This window comes from Canis lupus, chromosome 4, assembly GCF_011100685.1.
Source record: "Canis lupus familiaris isolate Mischka breed German Shepherd chromosome 4, alternate assembly UU_Cfam_GSD_1.0, whole genome shotgun sequence".
Lineage (NCBI taxonomy): Eukaryota > Metazoa > Chordata > Mammalia > Carnivora > Canidae > Canis > Canis lupus.
The window spans coordinates 36,889,215-36,911,306 of record NC_049225.1 but is presented as its reverse complement, the minus strand read 5'-3'; the positions used below and the strand labels follow the sequence as shown (position 1 = coordinate 36,911,306).

The window sequence follows — 22,092 nt, the reverse complement described above, 5'->3', positions numbered from 1 at the left end:
GAGGGACATCTAAGAGCAGTCTGGAGAGCAGAGGCAGGCCATGGCCAGGATGGACAGACCCATGAAAGCTGCCAGATGATGGTGCTTTCTCTTCAGCTGCTGGCTGTCTTCCACCTCCAGTGCCATCTTTCTCCCTTTGAGGCATCCCAAAGGGAATACTGACTGACCCCAGCCTATCCTCCTGCACCCACAAATCCCTTCCAGCTCTTCCTGAAGCCCCCTTAGCCAGAGTTCCCTAGAGTTCACTTGGGCTTAGGTCACACCCTCCATGTGGCACCCCACATCGCCCCTAGCTGGAGTCTTCCACCCAGAGGCTCAGAGCACATGGGAGATGGCCCAGGGCCCCATCCCAGTGAGCCCGCCTGCTATGTGCCACCAGGCAAGTTTCACTTGACCTCCTAGAGCTGTGCTTCCCCACCTAGGAACAAGAGCACGGCACTTGCCTCCTGGGGCTGTGTGGCAGGGCCAAGGGGCAGAGGCTGAGAGCTGTAAAGCACTGGCCACCTGGAGGTTACTTGAAGAAAAGGAAAAGCAAACCCCTTAGGACAGTCACACAGCTGAGGTTGGTTATTTCATTTTATTTAGCCTATGGTCACATTCTGAGCCCTACCAAATTGCTCCTCCAGCCACACTTGAGGGTCGGCCTTGGGAAGCTCAGAGGGTAATAAGGCCAAGGTTCCCCAGTCAGCCTCCTCTTCTACCAACACATGCTGCACAGAACAAAATCACTGCTCACATCGTCAGGCACTTACCCCAATGTGGTAGTGTTCAAGAGCTGACTGCCAGTGTTCAAGAGCTGACTGCCAGGGCCCAGCTCCAAACACAGTTTCCTCCCTGCTCCCAAGATGCTGGGAACAGGCAAGGACCTTTGTCCGCAGCTGTGGGGATGCCAAACCCTATTCCCTAGCCCTGCAGCCTGTCCCTGCTGGGCATAAAGCAAAATGTACGAAAATACTTTTGTTTCTTTGAAACGGTTAAGAAATAAGGTCATCTTATTTTTCTTTTATAATCCCAGTAAAAAAAAGTTCACATTAGTGCCGGGGCCCAAAACTAGGCCCTTCCCTGGAACAGAGCACCGGCCACTCAGTAGAAACGCTTGTTCCGCTCCTGCCGCTTCTGAAACACTACGGCCCCCACCACAGCGCACACGATGATGCCCAAGAGTGCACACAGCAGCAGCAGGAACACCCGCCACCCGGTCAGGGGCCCACTTCGGAAGTTTCCAGTCGGGTCATCCACATTGTCTGGGGGAGAAGAGAAAGGAAGCTGAGGTGGCAAAACAGAGGTGTCAGGCAAGTCTCCCAGGAGACAGGAGAGTCCAATAGGACGGAGCAGAGTAACAGGCCACAGCCAGCCCTACTGGTGGAAGCTGTTTCCTGCTGTACCAGTGAGGGGCAGGGGAAAGGACAGAGGGATGATCCCAGTAGGATTGAGCTTCCCAGGATCAAAGTCCCAGGAGCCCTCTGCTAGAAGAAGCTGGTGAAAACTGGATTCCTGGCCTCCCCAGGAGAGCCTGAGTCTGCACAGGGCAGGCCTAACATCTGCATTCACAAACCCCACCCCAGCCCCATGCAATGGTCCAAGGTCTCCCTCTGTAGAAACACAGCTCTGGCCAAAGACTGCCCTCACACCTGGATGCATTCCATGGCTTCTAGGGGGTTACCCAGGTCTCTACTCCGGGTCCTTATGCTCCAGACACATCACTTCTTTGCCTGCTAACACCATCAACAACTGCCAGGAATGAGGCCCTGATACATGAGGTATCTCCTAGAATCCCAATCAAAGGATTCAAGTTCATCAGTCTATGGGGAATGGACTGGGGTCAGGACTCAGGTCCTTATGCCCTGTTCCTGCCACTTGGCCTCCCTCCTCAGCCATAACCCTCCACTCCTCACTGTGAGGGTGGCTCGAGCCTCCTCCCAGCCAGGCCTAGAATGCCAGCCAAGAGCCAACTTCCATCCTCCTTTCCCACACAACATGACCAGGGCAGGCCTGCTGACCTGGTCTCAACACCAGCCTCTCCCCTCCTCTGCCCCCTGGCTCTGCCTCAGTCACTAGACTAAGCCCCAGGACAGCACCTAGCCCAGGGCTGGGCAGAGAGTGGAAGCTGTGGAACCATCTGCTAAAGGAATAAAAGGATCAAAGACTCTGCAAATGAATTAATCCCTGCCTGGCCAAACTCATGGGGTTGCTCTGTAGCAGGTTTCCAAAAGCGCTCAGCAGCCAGAAACCCTTCAATCAAAGGTTGCAAAAAACATAGTGTACAGCAGAGTCTGTTTAGCCCCTGAAATGTTTACAAGCAGTTTGAATCTTAAAAAAGTGAGATGTCATGTAAAATGCTGGGTTCCACTCCAGCTCAGTCCACATGGTGACCTTGGGCTAGGCTGAGAGGCTCCTCACTGACCCCCTCCGGCCCACAGGAATGACATCAGGGCTCTTGGGGTGGATGTCCACACACACAGGATTTCACTTCAGCCAGAGCCCTTGTTCTGTGAAAACAGACTGGGGGCTAATTAGCATCATGGGAAGAATCCCAGGCGTGGGGTTTTGCAAAAAAACAAAACAAAACAAACAAACAAACAAACAAACAAAAATAAACCTCAAGGTCAAATCTTGCCTTTACTTCTTTCTAGCTGAGGAAAACTAAAGGATCAGTTACCCTGGCTTATGGTGGGACCTACTGCCCAGGCCATTCATACCACCTACACCAACAAACTGGCCCCTCTGGCTTTACTGGCCATTAACCCAGTACCAAGCACTGGCAGAAGCAGACACCAGGTGTTCACATACCTACTCATTAGCACTGATTGCTGAGCCAAGACCCCTCCCCCAGGCCACACCCACAACTGGACTAGGCAAGAGCAAATAGACCACAGGCACTCAGCCAAGCCCCACCCAATGCCAGACCCAGGGCAGGATGGGCCTCAACCATGTACCTTTGGGTGACTTGAGGAAATTGACACTGGGCTCAATCTTGGTCCAGTCAATGTTCTCTTCGTCAGGCGTGTGTTCTACCATCAGCTGGAACAGCTTCATGGAAATGATGTCATGATTGTCTGCAGGACCAAGAGTTAGCTTTTAAGAGGCGTGGAGCCCGCCTTATGGCACATGGCCCATGCCCCTCCCCAGAGCATGACTGTTGCTCCAGTCAGGGAAAGTTGCCAGGACCCCAGGCAGAGCCCTATTCCTTACTACTGAGGGGCCTGTTTTCTTCCCAGCAACCTCCAACCACCCCCAGCAGGCAGTATTCCAGGGCCTGGAATCTCTCTCTAGAACTCAACAATAAGAAACACAGGAGGATGGGGCTCAGTGGTTGAGCATCTGCCTTTGACTCCGGTCATGATCCCGGGATCCTGGATCAAGTCCTGCATCAGGCTCCCTGCAGGGAGCCTGTGTCCTCTGCCTATGTCCCTGCCTCTTTCATGAATAAATAAATATTAAAAAAAAAAAAAGAAAAGAAAAGAAAAGAAAACCTGGGAGGAGACAGAATGGACAGAAATAAGCATGAGTTTTATACTCAAAATCACTTGGGTCTAAATCCTGAGTCAGTTTCCTTGTTTATAAATCTAGATGATAATCTCTACCTTGCCTGGTTATCATGCCAAGAAAATAAAAAAGTACATACAAAACAGAAAACAATACCCAGCGGATAGCATGTACAGAAAAGGACCTGCATATTATTCTATGGCTGGTTGAGAAGCCTGATCCTCCCAAGGGGCAGGCAGGCAGCTGCCAGGCACTCCTATCAGACACCCAAGAAGAGAATGCAGAAGAATGACTCAGCAACCAGCTGAGGGCCAGGTCCCAATACATGGGCAATGACTGTCCCCAAGGAGACCTGAGAAAGGCTCAGATCTAACCAGTATGGGCAGAAGGAAACCTCTGCTTGACAGTAAGTGATCACCCTATTTTGAGATGGGGAGGTTCAGAGCCAAGACGAGAGTCCTGGTCCCTTGATTCTAGTATCGACTCAGCTAATCAACTGGAACCTGAGGAAAAGCCTCATGTTAAGAACTCTGGAAAAAAAAAAAAAAAAAAAGAACTCTGGAGACTGGAAAAGAGAGAGCCTAAGGAGCAAGGACCTGGCCGCTGGGTCAGGCAGAGCCACGTGGGACCTGACAGCCCTGTGAGCACAGCCCCAGAGGCCCAGGGACAAGTCCTGACTCTGAAGTCAGACTGCAGTTGCCATCAGGGCTCTCCACTTCCTAGGTCTGTGAACGTGGGGAAATCCCTTCACCCCTCAGGCTCCCCATGATGTCAGGTGTATAAAAGGGAAGAGATCACTGCATCATGTGACTACCCAGGAGAGGTCTGCTGCAGAGGCTTGCATTCACAACCCTTTGATTAATGGTTAGGCACTACTATGTACACAACCATCTTTAGCACTCTACTGGACCTCTCCAAACAGCCTCAGAGAGTATCTACTGCCACAGATCTGGCTTTGTTCCCAGAACCTTCTTCTAACACAGGCTGGAATACCATCAGGTAAAGTTCCAGATAACCTGAGGGGAAAGATTGTGGTGGAACCCTTGATGAAACCAGATTGACATCCAGCTGGCACCTGATTACCAGGTCATCAACAAGCAGGTAATGATTCCCTAAAGCTGTATAACAAGGCAAAGGGACTTACTGGACCATTCTACCCATTTTTAGGTATATGATTAAAATATCCATACTAAAAACTAAAACCTCAAAAGAATTACTCTCTGGGGACCAAGTGGACCCAGAGATTTCCATAGTGAAAGAGAAGCTCCTGAACAGTGGCTGGAGTACAGGTCCTGGAAATGTCTATCCTGAGGATAAATAAGCCCTTTGATTCTATACATTCCTTCACACTTCTAGTCAATAGGAGCTAGTCCTGTACCCAGTGCCCTCTGAGGGCCTTAAGGCTTTCTGAGGATCATGGCCAATGGTCAATATCAAGTGACCCCTGTGGTCCAGTGAAGTTTGCACAGGCTGGCGGCACCCCAATGCTTACAGAGCACACTGTAGGCCCACACTGTGGGCCCTGCCTTTATGAAACTTACAGTTTGGTGAAGGGGACACAATGAAATAAATTATATGGTAGATTCCAAGACAGTTAAGGGCTATGAAGAAAAATAAAGCCAAGAAAGGTGCTAAGGAGTGCACCGGCGACTGGTGTGTGTGCAATTTTAAATAAGGGAAGCAGGGATGCCTGGATGGCTCAGTGGCTGAGCATCTGCCTTTGGCTCAGGGCATGATCCCCAAGTCCCAGGATCAAGTCCCACATCGGGCTCCCTGCATGGAGCCTGCTTCTCCCTCTGCTATGTCTCTGCCTCTCTCTCTCTCTGTCTATCATGAATAAATAAATAAAATCTAAAAAAAAGGAAAGAATAAATAAGGGAAGCAGAGGCACCTGGCCGGCTCAATTAGTAGAGCTTGAGACTCTAGCTTGTTGTGAATTCAAGCTCCACACTGGGTGTAGTGCTTACTTTAAAAATATATATATTTTTTTTAATAAAAATACAATAAATAAATAAGGGAATCAGGGAAGGCCCCACTGTGGAAGTGACATCTGAGTAAGACCTGAAGGAGACATGGGTGAGGGTGAGACACAGGTATAAAAGCCTGGCAGGAGGGCACTGTTGTGGCGGAAGAACAGCTAGGGGTGATGTAAGGGAGGAGCCACAAGTCACAGGTGATGGGGTCGGGGAGGCAGTAGCACACAGGGTTCAGCAGACCACTACTAGGACAGACAGGGGCCTTGACTATGCAGGAGACAGGAGTAGTGATGAGATTTCACTCAAGCTTTAATGAACTCGTTCTGGCTGCTGAGCTGGGATAGATGGTCAGGGGCTGGTGGGGAAGAAGGGGACCATGTGGGAGGTTCATGCAGTCATCCAAGTGTGTAAAAGATGATGGCCCAAACCTGCCAAGTAATAAGAGAAGGGAGAGAAGTAGTCTGCTGCACTGACAAAACAAGGCCAGCAGGACTCACCAAAGGACAAGAGGCAGCGTGTAAGAGAAAAAAGAGAGACCACAAGGACACCAAGACTGTTTGGACTGAACAACTAGAGCAATAGAGGTGCCATTTATGCCGTGGTGGCAAGATGTGGGCTTCAGCTGTGGGCATGTGAAGGCTGAAATGCCTGTTGGGTATCCAGGGAGAGACGCTGAGCAGGCTGTTGGTGATGTAGGTCTGTAAAGATCTGAGCTGGTGATGGAAATCTGGGATGCTGCTGCATCTGGATTCAAAGCCCCCTCGCTGCTAAAGAGAGGGGAAGATGGCTGAGGGAGTGTTCATGGAATAAGCCCCAGGTGTGCCAATATTCCCAGATGCTGGAAAGTGGTGGCAGAAACCCAGGTGCATGTGGAACCAAACAAAGGGAGTTCAAGAAAGAAAGTAATCAATGAGGTCACAAGCTTCCGACAGATCAGGGAAGGTCAAGACTGAGACTTAATGCCCTATTCATCCTAGACACTCACCAGACAGGTCACCAGTGCCAGCTGAGGCTCCAAAGTAGTAACCAGTGGGCAGGCGCACTCCCGTGATGTCAATGCAATTCTTCCACTCATTCTTGTCCTCTAGGTCAGTCATTACCTGCAGCCAGCCAGCAAGTCAAGTACACATCAGGCCCAAGCAGACCCACCTTCCTGAGCCCCCACAGACAGAGCTGGTCCCCGTCCCGCCTGCTCACCGTCAGCCGGCCCCGAGAGTAGCGCACAGCTAGGAAGGTATCATGATCACGGTTACGGAAGTCAGCCGTGCAGCCTGCCAGCTCCGTCCAGCGGCCATCTTTGCTATGGTCGTAGGACAGGGAGCCATTGTTCACCATCACCGAGATGTACGGGAACACACGCTGAGACGAAGACACCAGTTACTCCATGGCTGGCCCAGTCTGTGGGAGGCAGTAGGGGCGCCCACCACCCCAGTCCCTGGAAGCCCCTTTTGTGCTGGGACCAGGGAGAAGTCCTGGTCCCGAGCCCCCAGCCAACTGCTCAGCTGTTGCGATCCTATCTGAGGGAGAAAGCAGGCATACCTCCGTGGTCTCATCATTGGGATACGTGTCCAAGAAGATGGCTAAGCCATGGAAGTTGTCTTTGCTTCCAAACACAGGCCCTGGAATTAGAAGGAGATGCTGTCATAATGGAAGATAACAGAGTTGTCCCCCGGGTACTTGAAGGACAAAGTAACACCAGTATAGGAGGTGAAGGCAAGAGAAGTTAATCTGTGGTCATTCACCCAGGAGAGAGAAGGGATTTCTAAGGGAGGGGGAGGTGTCAGGGGTGCAGCAGGGAGGACTCAGAATCTGAAACCAGAACTGTTGAGGTAATAGCACCTGGCTGTGTGCTCGGACACATCAGGTGACAACAGGGCAGAAAAGACGCCTACAGCAAAAACCTTATCCTCTAACCCAGGGGTCGGGTCGGCAACTTTCTGTCAAGGAAACATTTCAGGCTTTGCAGACACATATGGTCTCAGTCACACAGTCTTCCTTGTTTTTGCTTTTTAAAAAATGGTAGAGGGATGCCGGGGTGGTTCAGCAGTTGAGCACCTGTCTTTGGCTCAGGGCGTGATCCTGGAGTCCCAGGATCAAGTCCCACATTGGGCTCCCTGCATGGAGCCTGCTTCTCCCTCTGTCTCTCTCTCTGTGTCTCTCATGAATAAATAAGAAGGAAAGAGAAAAAAAAGAAAAGAAAAGAAAAGAAAAGAAAAGAAAAGAAAAGAAAAGAAAAGAAAAGAAAGAAGAAAGAAAAGAAACGAAACGAAAGAAAGAAAAGAAAAGAAAAGAAAAGAAGAGAAAAGAAAAGGCAGGGCACCTGGTTGGCACAGTCAGTTAAGCATCTAATTCTTAGGAGTTGGCTCAGGTCGTCATCTCAGGGGCCTGGGATCGAGCCCTGCATTGGACTCTGCACTCAGCTCTGCTTCCTCTCTCTCTCCACCTTTGTCCCTTCCCCTGGCTCAAGCAGTCTCTCTAAAATAAATAAATACATCTTAAAAAAAAAAAAAAAAGGGTATGGGGGACACCTGGGTGGCTCAGGTCGTGATCCCGGGGTCCTGGGATCGAGTCCCACATCGGACTCCCTATGGGGAGCCTACTTCTCCCTGTATGTATCTGCCTGTTTCTGTATCTCTCATGAATAAATAAAAAAAATATTAAAAAAAAAAAAAAAAGGGTGTAGCACGGTAAAACCCCTCCTTGGCTAGTGTACAATACTAGGCCACAATGGGCCACAGAATTGAGCTACAGGATCCAGTGATCCCTCTTCCTATAGGAACACTCCCCAGAGCAGACTCGAAGTCTCAGGTTTCCCCCAAAGAAGAGCAGCAGGGCCCTAACAGGAGGATGCAGAATGTCCCCACCTATACAAGCACCTACCTACCTGGCACAAGGCGGTCCCGGGTGTACCACAAGGCAATGCCGTCTCCATGGAGATTTTTCTTCCCCGTACCATGGACTTTAAAGTGGACGTGCATCTCCCAGTCCTTGAGGAAACAAGGCTGCAGGGAAAGCAGAGAGCTGCTCAGAACTCCCTGGCCCATCCTGTCAGCTAGAGGTGACCCAGAGCAGGCCCATCTCCCTTCACTGAGACTGGCACTCTTTGGAACAGGGCCAGACAGCAGGGCAAAAGGGCCACGGACCAACAGAGTCCCTACCCACCACCTCTGGCGTTCTCAGCAGGAAGGGAGAAGGCTGCTGGGCCTCCCAGGTGGGGGCCACACCCCCAAGGCTGCCTGAGGCTCAGACTGCCCATCCTGGCCCCAGTCTTCTCTTGGGCCTGGCCACAGGTTCTCAATTTATGACTCACTTTCCTCAACATTAGTCAAACCTATCAGCCCTGTCTGCTCTCTATCCCCACTGCTCCTGTCCCAAAATCTTGTGGAAGGATTACTACCTCTATCTGAGCCACATATTTTATAAAACAAAAAGCCCACTTGAGACAAAATAATGTCCACAGCAGGTTAACTGGATGGTCCTGATTCACATCCAGATCTGTCGGGACTCAGAAACTTGTGCTGTGTTTTCTATGCCTCCCATGACCTTCAGGCCTTCAACACAGAGTGCAACAACTCTTTTCTGGTCTCCTACCCCCACTGTCCTCCTTTCTAACCAACCTTCCAAACTGAGGGACTCAAGCCCAGGTCTGGATTACTCTAGACCCCAAAGCTCTTGGCCAGCACACTCCCACCTCTCACAGACCCGGTCCAGCTTCAGTGCGGTGACAGTGCCAGGGCTGGGGGGCTGCAAGGGTCATGCTCTGGGGTCCCTGTGCTACTGTGATAAGAGAAAAGTCAGGTACTCCTCAGTATTCAGGAGCACCAGGGGCAGAGCTGAGCAGTGTCCACAATAAGGGGAAAGCCTGGCCAAGGAAGCTGCTCATGAAAACTAAGGTGTTGACACATACTCTTAACAAGAATCCACTTGTAAGTCTGTAGATGGGTATGGGAGCAAGTGTTTAAACAAAGGCTGATTAGAAAAGTAAACTAAAACAAGATGTTGTTGACTTATCAGATTGGCAACTATTAAAGAGATCATCAACAGCAGTGTAGACAGGGATGGAAAGAAACACATGCTCTCAAACAACCAATGGGACTGTAGATCCTCCCATCTTCGTAGGACAATCTGGTTATTGCAGCTTTTTAATGGATCAAGGTAGATCCGTTAAGCCTTGACACTTGAAGATATCAAAGATATTAAGTGACTCACCCAAGCCTGAAATTCTTCGACAAGCAGTCTTACAAATACAGTATCTGGCACACAAAAGACAAGTTTATCAACAAAAACCAAGGTGGGGGGGGGGGGGGGGGCAGGCTGATGGGAACTCCAGACACTGGACTTTCAAGTAACTGGTTTTCTATATTCAAGGAGATATAAGACTGAAAACTTTGGAAAATACTTGAAATTTTAAATAATCACACTATAAGAAAATAATGTAATGTAAAAAAATACAATAACTGAAATGAATAATGTAATAGATTAAAAACAGATGAAGAGGGATCCCTGGGTGGCGCAGCGGTTTGGGGCCTGCCTTTGGCCCAGGGCGCGATCCTGGAGACCCGGGATCGAATCCCACATCGGGCTCCCGGTGCATGGAGCCTGCTTCTCCCTCTGCCTATGTCTCTGCCTCTCTCTCTCTCTCTGTGACTATCATAAATAATAAATAAAAATTGTAAAAAAAAAGATTAAAAAAAAAAAAACAGATGAAGAGAGAACCCAGTGATCTCAAGGCCAATCAGACAGAAAAAAAATACCGAGGAAGTGAGAATAAATGGTAGATACAAAACTGTCAGCAACAGAGTGAGAAACTGTAAGATACATATAGAGTTTCAGAATGAGAAGTGAGAGACCAAAGGAATATTTAAAGAGATGTCCCCATACTTACCTAAAACTGATTCAAAGACATTATTCAAAGAATCTTAAATCTTATAAACCAAAGGAGATGAAAAGAAAACCAAAAAAAAAAAAAAAAAAAGAAAAGAAAACCATACCTAGGCACTTTAAAAAGGGAGGAAAGAAGGAGGAAAAAAATAAAACCTTAAGAGCAACAAGAGGGGAAAAAAAACCCCATAAGATTATCTCCAAAGGAACAATTAACCTGATAAGGAACTTCTCAACAGAAATACTGGGAGCAAGAAAGTAACAGAATGAAACAGGGATGCCTGGATGGTTCAGAGGTTTAAGTTCTGCTTCTGCTTTCGGCCCAGGGCTTGATCCTGGGGTTCAAGGATCGAGTCCCACATCGGGCTCAAGGGGAGCCTGCTTCTCCCTCTGCCTGTGTCTCTGCCTCTCTCTGTCTCTCATGAACAAATAAATAAAATCTTAAAAAAAAAAAAAAAAAACAGAATGAAACATTTAAAAGAAATGTTACATTAAAACATTAAAAAAAATAAGAATTTTCTTATTAAAAGAAAATAGCAACCAATATAGGAGTCTATAATTAACAAATGTACCCTTCAGGAATGAAGGTAAGGGGCACTTGGGTGGCTCAGTTGGTCAAGCATCTGCCTTTAGCTAAGGTCATAATCCCAGGGTCCTGGAATCAGCCCTATATCAGGCTTCCTGCTTAGCGGGCAGCCTGTTTTTCCCTCTGTCTGCTCACCCCCTTGCGCTCTCTCCCTTTCTGTCAAATAAATAAATAATCTAAAAAAAAAAAAGTAAAGGTGGAATTAAAACATTTTTAGATAAACAAAAACATTAAAAGTTTCATTCAGGGGATCCCTGGGTGGCGCAGTGGTTTGGCGCCTGCCTTTGGCCCAGGGCGCGATCTTGGAGACCCGGGATCGAATCCCACGTCGGGCTCCCGGTGCATGGAGCCTGCTTCTCCCTCTGCCTGTGTCTCTGCCTGCCTCTCTCTCTCTCTCTCTCTCTCTCTCTCGAATAAATAAATAAAATATTAAAAAAAATAAAAATAAAAAAAAAATAAAAGTTTCATTCATCAGAGAAGGAAAATTATCCAGATCCAGGTGTAAAGTCAGAGATTCAGGAAGGAACATAGAGCAACCAATACAGTAAATGTGGGAGTAAAAAATCTAAATAAATATTTGACTGCAGGGTGCCTGGCTCAGTTGGTTAAGCTGACTTCTGTCCTCAGTTCAGGTCATGATCCTAAGGTCAAGCCTGGCGTCGGGTTCCCTGCTCAGCAAGGAGCCTGCTTCTCCCTCTGCCTACATCTCTGTCTCTCTCTGTGTCTCTCATGAATAAATAAACTCTTTAAAAAAAGAGAAAAGAATAAAGTAAGTGACAACAATGGGGTAATTAAAGTAGTTCAAGATCCTTGCATTGTCCAAGAAGAAGGTACACATTATCATTAGACTTTGGTAAAATATGGCTGTTTGTCTTAAACTCCAGAGTAACCACTAAAAATCAGGAAGCAAAGAACTTTCAAGCCAGCAGAAGACTAAAAATAAGATAAAAATTAACCAATCCAAAAGAAGACCACAGAGAAAAATGAACAGAGAGTAAGCAATACAAATAGAAAATAAAAAAAGAAGGTATAACCCAAATCCGGGTCACCCTGGTGGCTCAGTCAGTTAGGAGTCCAACTCTTGGTTTCAACTTGGGTTGTGGCCTCAGTGTGGTGAGGTTGAGCCCTGTGTCGGACTCTGCGCTCAGTGAGGAGTCTGCTTTAAGACTCTCTCCTCTCTCTGTCCCTCTCCTTTTCTCTCCCACTCTCTCTGATAAATAAATAAATCTTAAAACAAAAAACAAACAGGAAATGCCTGGGTGGCTCAGTGGTTTAGCGCCTGCCTTGGCCCAGGTCTTGATCTTGGAGTCCCAGCATCAAGTCCCACATTGGGCTTCCTGCATGGAGCCTGCTTCTCCCTCTGCTATGTCTCTGTGTCTCTAATGAATAAATACATAAAATCTTAAAAAAACAAACAAACAAAAAAACCCACATCATAATTATACTAAATGTGGAAGACTATATACTAATAAGCCTACATAAGATCTCTCTGTATTATTTTTTACAACTATAGACGAATTTATAATTATCTCAAAATAAATTTAATTTAAAAAGTAAATAAAAGGCAGCCCGGGTGGCTCAGCAGTTTAGCACCGCCTTCAGCCCAGGGCCTGATCCTGGAGACCCAGGATCGAGTCCCATGTGCGGCTCCCTGCATGGAGCCTGCTTCTCACTCTGCCTGTGTCTCTGACTCTCTTTCTCTCTGTGTCTCTCATGAATAAATAAATAAAACCTTAAAAAAAAAAAAAGTAAATAAAGGGACAACTGGGTGGCTCAGTGGTTGAGCGCCTGCCTTCAGCCCAGGGAGTGATCCTGGGGTCCTGGGATCAAGTCCCACAGCAGGCTCCCTGCATGGAGACTGTTCCTCCCTCTGCCTGTTTCTCTCTCTCTCTCTCTCTCTCTCTCTCTCTCTCTCTCTCTGGTTCCCTGCATGGAGACTGCTCCTCCCTCTGCCTGTTTTTCTCTCTCTCTCTCTGGCTCCCTGCATGGAGACTGCTCCTCCCTCTGCCTGTTTTTCTCTCTCTCTCTCTGGCTCTCTGCATGGAGACTGCTCCTCCCTCTGCCTGTGGCTCTGCACCACCCCCCCTCTCTCTCATGAATAAATAAATAAAATATTTTTTTAAAAAATTAAAAAGATAAAAATTAAAAAAAAAAATTTAAAAAAAAAAGGGATCCCTGGGTGGCGCAGCGGTTTGGCGCCTGCCTTTGGCCCAGGGCGCGATCCTGGAGACCCGGGATCGAATCCCACATCGGGCTCCCGGTGCATGGAGCCTGCTTCTCCCTCTGCCTGTGTCTCTGCCTCTCTCTCTCTATCTGTGTGTGACTATCATAAATAAATAAAAATTAAAAAAAAAAAATTTAAAAAAAAAAAAAAAAATTAAAAAGAGGGGATCCCTGGGTGGCTCAGCGGTTTGGCATCTGCCTTCGGCCCAGGGCATGATCCTGGAGTCCCGGGATCAAGTCCCGCATTGGGCTCCCTGCATGGGGCCTGCTTCTCCCTCTGCCTGTGTCTCTGCCGATCTCTCTCTGTGTGTCTCTCATGAATAAATAAATAAAATTTTTTAATAAATAAACAAAATAAAAATAACAAATAAAAAAATAATTAAAAAGAATAAAACACAGGGAATTTCTTCACAACACTGAATTCAGCAAGTTTCTTGGACAGGACTCCAGAGCACAGACAACAAAAAAATAAAGTGAATTTCATCAAAATAAAAAATTCCTGCACATCAAAAACACGGAGAGAACAAAAGGACAAACCACAAAATGGGAGAAAATATTTCCAAATCATGTGTCTCATAAAGAAGTAGTGTCTCCAGAATATACAACTGCAATAAAAAAAGAAAATTTCAAAATGAGCAAAGGACTTCACCATTTTTCCAAGGAAGAAGATAAATGGCCAATTAGCACATGAAAAATGCTCAATGTCATTAGAGAAATGCATATCAAAACCACAAGATACTCCCTCACACCCATTAGTATAGATGTCTATTATTAGAGAAAAAAAAAAAAAAAAGGAATATAACAAGAGTTAGCAAGGATCTGGCTGGCTCAGTGGGTAGAGCCTGTGACTCTTGACCTCCAGGTCATGAGTTCAAGCTTCACACCAGGTGCTGAAATTACTTAAAGAAATGAATAAACTTAAAAAAAATAAAATTAAAAAAAATTTTTTAAAGTGTTGGCAAGCGGGGATCCCTGGGTGGCACAGCGGTTTGGCGCCTGCCTTTGGCCCACGGCGCGAACCTGGAGACCCGGGATCGAATCCCACGTTGGGCTCCTGGTGCATGGAGCCCGCTTCTCCCTCTGCCTATGTCTCTGCCTCTCTCTCTCTCACTGTGTGCCTATCATAAATAAATAAAAGTTAAAAAAAAAAAAAGTGTTGGCAAGAATGTGGAGAAATTGGAACCATCATGCATTGCTGGTGGGAATGTAAAATGGTGTAGTTGCTACGGAGAACAGTTTAGTGGCTCTCAAAAAGTTAAACATGGGCTGCCTGGGTGGCTCAGTCAGTTAAGCATCTGCCTTTGGCTTGGGTCATGATCCTGGGGTCCTGGGATCAAGCACTCTAAGGGGATGCTCATCTGGGAGCTCCCTGCTCATCTGCAAGCTTGCTTCTCCTTCTGCCCCCGTCCCCTGATACATTCTTTCTCTCTCTCTCAAATGAATAAAATCTTAAAAAAAAAAAAAAAATTAAACATCGAATACCATATGACCCAGCATTTCCACTTCCTAGGTATATACTCAAAATAACTAAAAGCAAGGACCCAAACACTCACGTACACCCATGTTCATAGCAGCATTACTCACAACAGCCAAAAGGTAGAAACAACCCAACCATCTAACAAGTAAATGTACTAACAAAATGTAGTGAACACACACAGGAACAATTATTCAGCCATAAAAAGGAATGAAGTACTGATACATGCTACAACATGAACCTTGAGCTATGCTCATTGAAATAAGCCAAACATACAATTATTCTATGATTTCATTAAATGAGGTCCCTAAAAGAGTCAAATTGAGACAGGAAGTAGAATATTGCTTACCAGGGGCTGTGGGGACCAAGGAATAAAGTCACTGTTTAAAGAGTACCGAATTTGTTTAGGAAGATAGGAAAATTCTGAAGATAGACGTTGGTAATGGTTTTCCAAGGTGAATGTACTTACCACCACTCAACTATACACTTAAAATGGTTAAGATGGTAAATTTTATGTTTATGTACATTTATAATAAAAAATGTGGGTTTTTTTGGATGTGCAGATACATAAATAATCAATTTTTGTAGATAGCCATTACATTTTTAAACACCATTTAAATGCTAATGAGTATCCTACTGAAGAGAAAGTTTTCATAAATTAAATGACTTAGAAGTAGGGCAAAAAGATTAAAATGACAAATTTTGTGTTTTACCACAATAAAAATAAACCAATAATCCCCTGAAAGCCTAACTATATGTTTACAAAATACAACTCTTAAAACATAAAGAAGTGGGAAAAAAGGAAAAGGGCAGAAAAAGATACAACATGCAAATGCTAACCAAAAGCAAGCTTGTAATAAATAAATTAAATAAATAAGCAAGCAAGCTTGTGCAGCTATACCAATAAGAAAGTTTAAAAGGGGACTTTCGGGATCCCTGGGTGGCGCAGCGGTTTGGCGCCTGCCTTTGGCCCAGGGCGTGATCCTGGAGATCCGGGATCGAATCCCACGTCAGGCTCCCGGTGCATGGAGCTTGCTTCTCCCTCTGCCTATGTCTCTGCCTTTCTCTCTCTCACTGTGTGCCTATCATGAATAAATAAAAAAAATAAATAAATAAATAAAAATAAAAGGGGACTTTCTAATGACCATTTCTTTTTTTTTTTTTTTTCCTAATGACCATTTCTTAATGAACAAAAGATTTCATTTGCCAGGAAAATTTTGGCCTCAAAATCTATAAAGCAGAAACTGACAGGATTACAAAAATAAAAACAAATCCAGAAACCAATTTTAACATACCTCTCTCAGCAGTTGATAAAAACAAGCGAAAATGTCAGGAAGAATATAGATATTTGAACATAGTCAGCAAATCTGACCAAGGACCTAAACAGCACTATACTTCAACCTGCTGAGAATCCACATTCTTTGCAGACATACAAAGAAATTTTTCCAAAAATCTGACCATTTGCAAGACTCAAAAGACTTCCAAGGATAGAAAGAATAGATTATATTCTTTGACCATGATAAAATCAAACTAGATATTAATAAATTTTTAATAACTAGAAAAGCCCTTATATCTTTGAAAAAACTTAAATAATCTCACCTCTACAAAAATCAGCCCAGAAACCAGATTTCAAATAGTCTTGGTGCCCAGGAGTTTTCTGCACCTGGGGAGAACACACTGAGATAAGACCCCCCACGCTGGTACAAGGTGTGCCTTCCAAGCATAAGGGCATCTGTGACCACGGAGATGAGAAAGGAACACCTACCTACCCTCCTGCCCCTCATATGTTTATAGGGAAAGGAGTTTCAGGAAAGAGTACACTTCAGTTGAAACCTGGAAACGGATTCCTACAGGACTACCCAGGCTTTAAAAGTCTCTGCATATAGCAGATTGAAGACTGCAGATCGGTGGAGGGAAATAGCAAGAGAGAGAGACAATATAAAACCTCTCAAAGAATTTAAGCAGGTGCAGGTGAGGTACCAGCTGAAAGTGATTTAGAAGTTGCTTTTGGAGGCAGAACATGACATGGCCATGGTTTTCCATCCTTACTGCAAAGCCGAGCCCTTTGGGAAGCTCAATAATCTTAATGCTCTGGCCCGTCCTGGGGCGAACTAAATCAGAACCACATGGCAATCATAAAGCATTTTACAGTTAGTGGCTTCCAGGTCTTTGCTCAAAACAGCTGGAAGGCAAAGCTAATCCAACAGTCATCATGAAACATTTTGATGAAAGATCACTACGTGATTTTGGGTTTTTAAACCTTAAGAAATTTAAAATATTGAGTAGCCCTGCTATAACAAAACTCCCTACATCTCCATCTACTATCTAAGTGAACACACATTGTCAGCATTACATCTATAAAAACAAAAAGCAGAAGTGGTTCTGAGGCCTGTCTCATTCTGATAATAATAGCCATCCAGATAGGGATAGGGGGACAACAGCTTATTGGGATGTTTATCAATAAATTTTTATTTTAAAATAATTATCAGGATGCCTGAGTGGCCTAGTGGTTGAGTGTCTGTCTTTGATTCAGGTTGTGATCCCAGGGTCCTAGGACTGAGTCCAGCGTTGGGCTCCCCGCAAGGAGCCTGTTTCTCCCTTTGCCTATGTCTCTGACTCAGTCTCTGTGACTCTCATAAATAAACAAAATATTAAAAAATAAAATAATTATCAAAAAATTGTGTAATGCATTTATTTTGACCAGTTGTATATTAATAATTATAATATTCCCCCCTAAAACTGGTAAAACTTAGTTTCAAGATCCCAACAAAGTTAAGAGGTTTAAAGTATTACATTTATTTTAATTGCAGAGAAATAAGAGAAGTTAATCAATAAGAGACTTTCAAGCATTATATATGCTGCATAGGACAAAATTCTGTGTGGGATGAAATGAAAATTCTAATTCAATAAAAAATAAACTGATATATAATTTGGGTTGATTCATAGTGTTTAAAACATACAGTGGATATCAAATTGAAATATTTAGATTCCACCGAATATACTGAAGAGTACTGAATAGTTTCATTTAAAAATGGCAATATTTGGGGGCTCAGTCAGTTGAGTGTCCAACTCTTGATTTCAACTCAGCTCTGGTCATGATCTCAAGGTCCAAGGTCGTACTCCCTGCTCAGCTTGGAGTCTGCTGCTCAGCTTGGAATTTGCTGAAGATCCTCTCTCTCCCTCCCCCTTTGCCCCTCCCTCCACGGGGCGGGGGAAGGGGGGCACACGCTCTCTCTCAATACATACATACATAATAAAATCTTTTAAAAAATAAAATGGCAATTTTTAAAAAAGATTTAATTTATTCATAAAAAAAATAAAGTTATTTATTCATGAGAGACACACACAGAGAGAGAGGCAGAGACACAGGCAGAGAGAGAAGCAGGCTCCATGCAGGGAGCCGTTGTGGGACTTGATCCCGGGACTCCAGGACCACGTCCTGGGCCAAAGGCAGATGCTTAACCGCTGAGACATCCAGGGACCCCCAGAATGGCAATATTTAAAATACACTGGAAACTACATCCTTTGCAAACATTTAAACTTAAGAAAAGCAATTTTGGATATCAATTTTTAAAAAGGGCAAGAGGGTATATACTTTCAGATAGTACATCAGCCAAAGAAGCTTAAATGCCATTCTGCAGCTTCCACACAAGGCTCCTCAAGATGGGGCCCAATTAGCCCCTTGGGCTTCCAACTCTCCTGTGCTCCAGCCATCAGACTCTTGGGAGTTCCAGTCACCTTGGGGCCACTCCTTGGTCTGGACTGCTCAACCCCCAAACAGCAGAAGCTACGTATTCTTTGCTCAGTCAACAGCAGGTGCTTAGGAATGCTTGCTAATTCAGTGCCCGTCCCAGAGTGATGGGGGACAAAGAGAAGTACAGAAAGCACCTCTTAAGTCCAATAAAGAGATGGTTCTTGGGGAAACACTAGGCAGAAAATTCTGAGTTCCAAGAAATTTCTTTCAGGAATTACAGGAAACAGAGGTGCCTGGGTGGCTCAGATGGTTAAGCATCTACCTTCCACACAGGTCGTGATTCCAGGATCCTGGAATGGAGCCCCATGTCTGGCTCCCTGATCAGCAGGAATCTGCTTCTCCCTCTCCCCTTGCTGGTGCTCTCTTGTGCACTCTCTCTCTCTCTCCCCCTCTCTCTAAAGTAAATAAATTCTCCAAAAAAAAACAAAAAACAAAAAACAAAAACAACAACAAAAAAAAATTACAGGAAACACTCCAACCCTTTCAAGAATATCTGCAGGGCCAAATAGGAAAGTCTCTAGAAGTGAATGGAGACATGGGAGAAGGAAGATAATTATATCCCAGACTGAAAATTTCAGAATTCTTTCAGCATCACCATGCCACTGACAATGCTGACCAACAGCTACCTACAACCATAATTAACTTGTAGCTGAACCAATTTCTAAAAGTTCCAGCACTATATGTACCTTATTTAAAAAGTAATAAAATCAATGCCATACCAAACTCACTTCCATAAAAAATGTAACACATTAGGGATCCCTGGGTGGCGCAGCGGTTTGGCGCCTGCCTTTGGCCCAGGGTGCGGTCCTGGAGACCCAGGATCGAATCCCACATCGGGCTCCCGGTGCATGGAGCCTGCTTCTCCCTCTGCCTGTGTCTCTGCCTCTCTCTCTCTCTCTCTCTGTCTATCATGAATAAATAAACAAAATTTAAAAAAAAAGTAACACATTATAATTTTAAAAATTTATCTGAAAGGCCTAAGACAGAATAATGTGACAGGATGTGACTTGGAGATAAAGTTGTTAATGAAATACTGAGTGGGTGGCTCTCAAGCAGAGACACACCAGACGAGAAAGAACTAAGCAAGCATGAAGAGCCAGGAGGCAGTGTCCCAGACAGAGGGAACAACAAAGGCAAAGGTCCTGAGGCAAGAAGGCAGCCAGAGAGGCTGGAACAAAACCACCATTATTAACAGAGATGCCAGAAGCCAGACTGTGTAGACATGATGCTTATTTGTCCCTTTACAGGTGACCCCAAGCTCTGAGGATGAGAGTGAAAGCTGAAGAAAGTAACCCAGATGCCCCTAGCAGAAAGGAGAGAAGGAGCAGAAGAGACAGGCAGCTGAGGCAACATAAGGACAGTGTGGGCTCCCAGAACTAAATGGGGAAGCCATCCAGAATGGACCAGGGTGATGGAGAAAACTAGGACAGTGGCCAACAGCTTAAGCTCACAGAAAGTAATGTTATCAGGCAGGCTAGAGTAGGAGCAGTTTCTGCCCCACGCTGTGACCCAGCCCAAAATTAGTTCTCTTTCACTCCTTTCCGGACCTTGACTTCCTCAGTGTGGAGTCTATGTAGCACCTGATCTTGGCCACTGGTCATGTATGACATGCTAGTGACGCCTGAGGCTCCCTAACCTCTGGAGTAAAGGTCACAAAAATAAAACTGCCAACAAGTCCAGCTCCTCTATACCAGTGATGACAAGACCCTCAGTGAAGCACTGGGGAAGTGGACTAAGTCTGCAAGTATTTCTAAGGGACTCCTCCACTGTCCAGGGGGAGGGAGGGGGGCACGTGAAGAAAGTAAATTGCTGGGCTTAGATATCAGACAGATCAAAATTTAAATGCCGTTTATACCATTCACTGTCTGTGTTAGCTCTGCATAAAGCCATGACAGCGATCTAGTTCAAACAGCCTTTTGAAAATTAAATGCAATAGGGCATTTTGTGATCAGCGCTTAACACACACAAAATATCCAATAAAGATTCCATCTGTTCCATCTACCCCATTATTGAGAGTTCAATGCACACAGCCTGAGAGCTCCACTGTTTATCAGCTATGTGACTTTGAGTAAGGCACTTTCAACTGAGCCTTAGCTTCGTTCGTAAAGCGGAGATAACATCGCTTACTTCACATGGCTTTCGAAGAAACTAAATGAGAAAGGTGTGAAGGGTCAGGAGCAGCTCCTGACACACAGTAACTTCAAAGTCGCTTCAAGTTACTGGTGAGAGTTCCCAAGATGAAAACCTTAGGGGGAGGGGTGGAGGGCGCAAGCCTTCAAACCGAGCTCAGGTGTGTGGGTGCTGTGGAGACTGGGAGTAGCGGCTACTCAGGGTACACCTAGCGTCCTGGGAGCCACTCACCTGGTGGTTCCAGATAGAGCCCTCTTTGCTGCGCTCATCCGGGGTCAAACGCACGTACTGGCTCGTGAGTATAGTGCTGCCTTGAAAGTCCCAGAGGGGCATGGAGCTGGAACCGACCCCTGCAGGCAGAGACGGGCGTAGACAGGCGCGGTGAGAGGCCACGCCGGGACCGGCCTTGCCAGAGGCAGGAAACCCACTGACTGAGGTGCTTCGCTCAGGGGAAAGGAAATCCCTTCGCCCAACCCTGTCCAGCCTCGCCCTCGCTGCACTCATTCCCACCCCAGGCCTCACCTTGGTAGGGCTTGATAAGCGAATGCTCCCGCTTGAGGTGTTCACTGTTACCGTCAGTTATATCAGCAACAACCGGCCCCAGCAACAGGAGAAGAAATAGAGGTGTAGCGGGGCCAGGGCCGGGGCCGGGAAGCCCAGGCCTCCCCAGGCACCGCCGGCCCCAGCCCCAGCGCCAAATCCAGCCTTCCGCCGCCATTCTCCGTTCCTCTCGGCCACTTCCGCCCTAGGACTTCCGCCTTCCGGGTGTCCCATCTAATGTCCTCCGGCCGGAAACCCTTCAACCCTAGTGTCACCGGAAAGCTAAAAAAGCAAAGCTTCGCGGCCGAAGGGAAGATGGCTTTATTTACTGAGCAGCCCCTCGATCTGGTCAAGTACTGTTCCATTTCCTTGGCAGCTCCGAGGAACCCACCGGCCAGCCTCAGCAAGGAGTTCTTACGACCGACAAGAGATGCAACCAATCATGGAACAGCACGTTAGGCTTGTGAGCCAATGAGAAACAGAGGGATGGTTTGACTAGGGGCAGCCCGGAGGTCGTCTGCGAAGCGAGGCATGCTGGGACTTGTAGTTTTGAGGGGGGCTTTTCGCGCGGGCTGGGTAGACGAAGACTGTAACGACCTCCTTGGAGTAACGTTTCCCAGTCTTGGGGGAAAGAATGCAGAATGGAAGGCAGAGGCCTGAATTCTAACTCCCGCGACCCTCGTATGCACTGAGTGGCCTGGCTGGCCTGTCCGAAGCCGCCGTCACTGGCCCTACCTCTCTCCTGGCTTCATGCCCTTGGAGATGTAGAATTCCCAGTTGAGGGCTTACACTACTCCCGAATCAGTCGGGTTTAATCAGGAGGAGCAGACCCGGGTCCTGTCCCGGGACACCAGTTGGGACCCATCCGCATTCAAACTGTTTGAGTGCTGCCCACTGCACCTGCAGCAGCCACGAATGGTCCAGGAAAGCGGCCTGTGGACCAGAGGTCAAAATCTGCTGGCCCACAGCCGTATAGAGTTCTGTTTTACCTGCTCGTGCTATTTCAATACAACGATTTAAATACAATATTTATATATTTTTA

The 22,092-nt window shown here is 46.2% G+C and overlaps 1 protein-coding gene across 1 annotated transcript; it reads right to left on the bottom strand.

The window, feature by feature from the left end:
• Window positions 1–558: 558 nt before the first annotated feature.
• On the bottom strand, window positions 559–21,257 carry LMAN2 (lectin, mannose binding 2). The gene is given in 8 exon segments (NM_001003258.2): window positions 559–1,244; window positions 2,937–3,056; window positions 6,448–6,562; window positions 6,660–6,821; window positions 7,002–7,081; window positions 8,347–8,464; window positions 20,742–20,860; window positions 21,033–21,257. Coding segments are annotated over 8 exon segments (1,071 nt in total). The 5' UTR covers window positions 21,229–21,257; the 3' UTR covers window positions 559–1,083.
• Between the last annotated feature and the right edge of the window lie 835 nt (window positions 21,258–22,092).